This window comes from Conger conger, chromosome 15, assembly GCF_963514075.1.
Source record: "Conger conger chromosome 15, fConCon1.1, whole genome shotgun sequence".
Classification (NCBI taxonomy): domain Eukaryota; kingdom Metazoa; phylum Chordata; class Actinopteri; order Anguilliformes; family Congridae; genus Conger; species Conger conger.
Genome location: NC_083774.1, coordinates 19,488,038 through 19,492,388, shown reverse-complemented (window position 1 = coordinate 19,492,388; position 4,351 = coordinate 19,488,038). Strand labels below are relative to the sequence as shown.

The 4,351-nt window shown below is 40.9% G+C and overlaps 1 protein-coding gene across 1 annotated transcript; it reads left to right on the top strand.

The window, feature by feature from the left end:
- The first annotated feature begins 1,352 nt into the window (after window positions 1-1,352).
- LOC133112030 (pleckstrin homology domain-containing family F member 1-like) lies at window positions 1,353-2,933 on the top strand. The gene is made up of 2 exons (XM_061222710.1): window positions 1,353-1,471; window positions 1,686-2,933. The coding sequence occupies exon 2, from the start codon at window positions 1,696-1,698 to the stop codon at window positions 2,464-2,466; it is 771 nt and encodes a 256-aa protein (XP_061078694.1). The 5' UTR covers window positions 1,353-1,471; window positions 1,686-1,695; the 3' UTR covers window positions 2,467-2,933.
- Window positions 2,934-4,351: the final 1,418 nt, after the last annotated feature.

The following is a 4,351-nucleotide window of genomic DNA, read 5'->3' as shown; positions in this document are numbered from 1 at the left end:
TTAGACTAAGCAGGAGACAGTCCTCCCCTGGAGAAATGCAGGGTTAACGGGCCAGACAGACCCTGAGGGCAAAGGTGAAAATTGGGAATTTCAGACAAAGATCAGGAAGTTATTCTTCACACAGAAATATCCGGGATTTATACTGGAAGCAAACAATCTGAATCTCACTAAAAGTGATTTCAGTTTAATCACGGTAAACACTTATTGCTTATTTGCAATAGTGCTGACAAGACAAAATGTTGATTACAATGCCAGTGACTGCAATCGCATTTACAGTACGTTCCAAATGTTGGGTTTCCCATCGGCAAAAATTCCCATCATATGTCTGTGTTCTGATTTTGAGTACTACAGAGTCTCTAAATGTAATGTGGGTCTGTTTAAAGTGTTTAAAGTGTGTTCCTCCAAAGTATCATTATTATGATGGTATTAATATTAGATGTTATACTATGTAATAATAAATAACACAATAATAATAATAATAATAAATGCCAGTCAGCACAGATGTCCCCAATACATCTCTGTGAATGCCCCAGTATTTCAGTCCTCCAATTCCTTGGCAGCAGATTAAATTATCCTTACATGAATATAGAAAAGTACGTTTTAAAGTTGTTTTTTTAAAATACCCTGAGCTTTTGCATTGTTATTACATTGTTCCTGGTTTGACAAAGTGGTCATTCTACATATTTGTCGGGCAACTTGTTTAAAACCGGTCAGATCACTCGACAACTGAACAATGTTAATTGTTGTTTCACTGATTTATTTCCTTCTTCCATATTCTAGCAAATACTATTCAGATCATTAAAAAAATTGTATGCTTCCTTCAAATGTCCTTTTTGGAAAAGTGCTTAGAAAAAAAACTATGCAGAATGCAAATTTTGGTGATATTGTCCTGGAATTTGAAAGGGAATTTGTCCAGTGTTGTGACTTTGCCCCATTGTGTTTCTAGGTTCACCAGCAACAGCTACAATAGTCTGTATCCTGTCAAACACAGAAAATCTTTTCAGTGAGAAAAAAAAGCTTCTACTTTCATTGTGTTTGAGCTTCTGTGACTTTGTTTTTGTAATACTGGAGTAATTCTCTTGGACAACAAACCCCAAAGGGATACCTTTCAGAAGAGACCAGGATTATGCCTGCAGTCAAAAGGTTTCAAGAATAGTGATTTTATTTTGGATATGTCATTTTTAAGCTTGTGCCAAGAAAAGGGGTGAAACTAAAGGGTGTGTTGTTTCTGAAGACAACTTTCAAAACAAGTCTAACCAGATACTCCCTGTGCTGTAAATGATGTGTCGGTTGACACCCCGTCCAGGAAAGTCAGTGGGAGGGGAAGGGAAGATTTGCATAGTGGATCACAAACACAAATAGTATGCTCTCACAGCATATATTCGAGTCTAGAGATTCAAGAGACAAGCAGCTTCACAAAGTTTTGCTTGAGGACTTTAACTGCAACTTTGAAGATCAACAATTACCTGAGGTAAATATACCACTTATTAATGCAAGAAGGATTGAAGAGTCAACTCTCATATTAATCTAATTTTACATCTGAGTATCCACACTTTGTACTTTAAGTGTACCAGATGTTTTAGTTTTCTTGGTGTCATATGCTTTTTACTGCACTGTTTGATTATGATTATGATTAAGGTGTGTCTGTGTGTAAAATGCTCAATGACTGTTTTACTCACATGCAGAGTGACTGTCATGGCTGCCCAGCTGACTTCAACAGAGGATAACTTGGCGCGGATCCTGGCAGTGGAAAGCTCGTTCGGTCGGTATGGGAAGCCCCTGAAGAAACCAGGCCGGGTCCTGGTGGGAGAGGGGTGCTTGACAAAGCTCTGCAAACGAAGCCCTCAGCCCCGGGTCTTCTTCCTGTTCAATGACATCCTGGTGTATGGCAGCATTATCGTCCAGGACCGCTTGTACACAGGACAGAAGGTCATTCAGCTGGAGGACCTAATGGTGGAGAGTCTAGAAGATTCCCCAGACATGAAGAACCAATGGCTGCTCCGCACACCAAGCAAGTCCTTCTATGTGTCGGCCGCCTCACCCCAAGAGAAGGCTTCCTGGATCACGCATATCGAGGAGTGCCGCACCAAGAGGGTGAACGAGAGGGGCCAGGGGCCTGTGGAGGATTTCGCCCCCTCCTGGATCCCCGACAAGGCCTCAGCCATTTGCATGCGCTGCTGCACCAAGTTCTCCTTCAGTCAGCGGCGGCACCACTGCAGGCAGTGCGGCATCTTGGTCTGCGGCTCCTGCTCCAGCCAGCGGTTCCTCATCCCCAACATCTCCCGTGAGCCCGTGCGCGTCTGTCAGGTCTGCTTCCAGAATCTGCAGGCCAAGGAGTTCACCCGCAACCGTGGAGACAGCGGCGGGAACAGCTGTACAGAGGAGACCTCCAGCGATGAAGACGCCATGATGACTGGGTCATCTAAAAATGCTCTGCGGGGGTGGACACCATACTCTCATGAATAAGCCTGCCAAAAATGACACTTTCAATGTTTCTATGGTCTTCATGAAGCACAGAAGTGAAGCATGTTCACTACAGCGTGATTGACTACCTGAGGACTGTAGGTCATGATCTAAAGATGAAAATATTGTGAACTTTTGTCTTAAAATAAAAACACTAGGACAAGATGTACTATATAAACTTTTTTTACAATGTAAATTTTTAATTCAATCTCACTGTTAAAGAGATGATTTATTCTGAGTCCTTTAATGAGACCTTGTATGAAGTTTACCTAAAGAGTATACATTGCAGCACTGCATTTGATTTGATATTGGCTAATGTTGGATGTATTCCGTTTGTATTCTTAATTTGTATCATCTACGCAACATGTTTGAATCAAAATAACAGGGAACTGTGATGGCATAGGCACTTTATAATGTTATATTGTATATAGGTATGCATATTCATATTCATAAAAATTATATTATTCAAATTGACTTTGACCTTCATTATGATTTACTTGAAGATTGTAATTCATTAATTGGTCCATTTTCGAAACCCACACTACTTTCTAAACTCCAGGTCCTGGGGGGTGCAGTGTCTGCAGGTATTTGATCCAACCATGCACTACACTACCTGATTTCACTAATTGCCTCTCTTCCAGAACCAAGCAGGTAAAATAATTAGTGAAATCAGGTGGTGTAGCGCATGGTTGGAGAAAATACCTGCGACACTGCAGCCCCCAGGACCTGAACTTGAGTAGCCCTGTTCTAAACTGATTACTCCTGGTAAGGGCCACAGGGGACTGAAGCCTATTCCAGCAGACATTGGGTAAAAGGCAGGAATACACTGAATATCACCAATCCATCATACAATCCATGAGACTAAGAAATACCATTAAATGAAAATCCAGGCTTGTACAGTGGGGTGTGAAAAATTTGGGCCCCCTGGTTTACATGTCTGTTACAATTAATCTGTATGTGAGTGAAAGAGAACCTGAACTGTAAATGGTGCTTGGAGTTGATTTCAAACATGGCCGAACATCCAAGGAGGCCGAAGAATATTTCTGAGCTTGTGGTGTTTCTTCTGGGAAAAAAGTTCCAAAAGTGAGAATTGAAAGACTCTTAGCTGGCTACAAGAAGCATTTGCAAGCTGGTATGATTTCCCAAGGAAGCACCATTGAAGAAATGTGTCATGTTTAACTTTGTACCATTTAGAGGCCAGGTTCGCTTCTGTTCATTTAGATGCGAATTGTAAAAAGCTTTTTGACTAGGGATGCCCACATTTTTGCACACACATTTTGAGATGAAAACAGAGATGCATTTTCTACTAAATTGTGAAAAGTATACAGAAATGAAATTTAAAATTCAAAGAAATTTCTGACATCAGATTATCAGTCTTACTGGGAAGAGGCCCACAGCGCAACTGGCTTGAAAGTATGTCACAGCGTGCCATAGCCTGAGAGACAGTGAACAGGCAAACCACCATCACATTGCCACCCTAGCCCAATAGGACATAGTTAAATATTATGTTTGATGGGTCAGGCTTTTTCCTACCAGCACTGCTCCCATAACTGTTGTTATTATCATTGTACATGGTTATTTTTCATCTGGTTGCTACTACTATTTTTGTTTTATGGAAATAATTGCTTTGGCAATATTTTGCAATAGTTAAATTCAAGAGTATTGGGACAGTGATATTTTTTGATGCATGGCTTTGTACTATAGAATATCGGTGATTCATGTAGGAATTGCAACACATTTATGCGAGCAAAAGTAATGGGACATTTGCCTGTTTTGTGGCCTGTTGTGGGTCCTTGTATCATTAGTGCATGCCCAAGAAAGCTAACAAACGGTCGAGAGTTGATGTTCAAGTGTGGAATGTTGCTGTTGTCTCTCAACATGAGGACTG

Coding starts and splice junctions, on each gene's coding strand:
- LOC133112030 (XM_061222710.1), top strand. CDS start 1,696: ATGGCTGCCCAGCTGACTTCAACAGAGGATAACTTGGCGCGGATCCTG.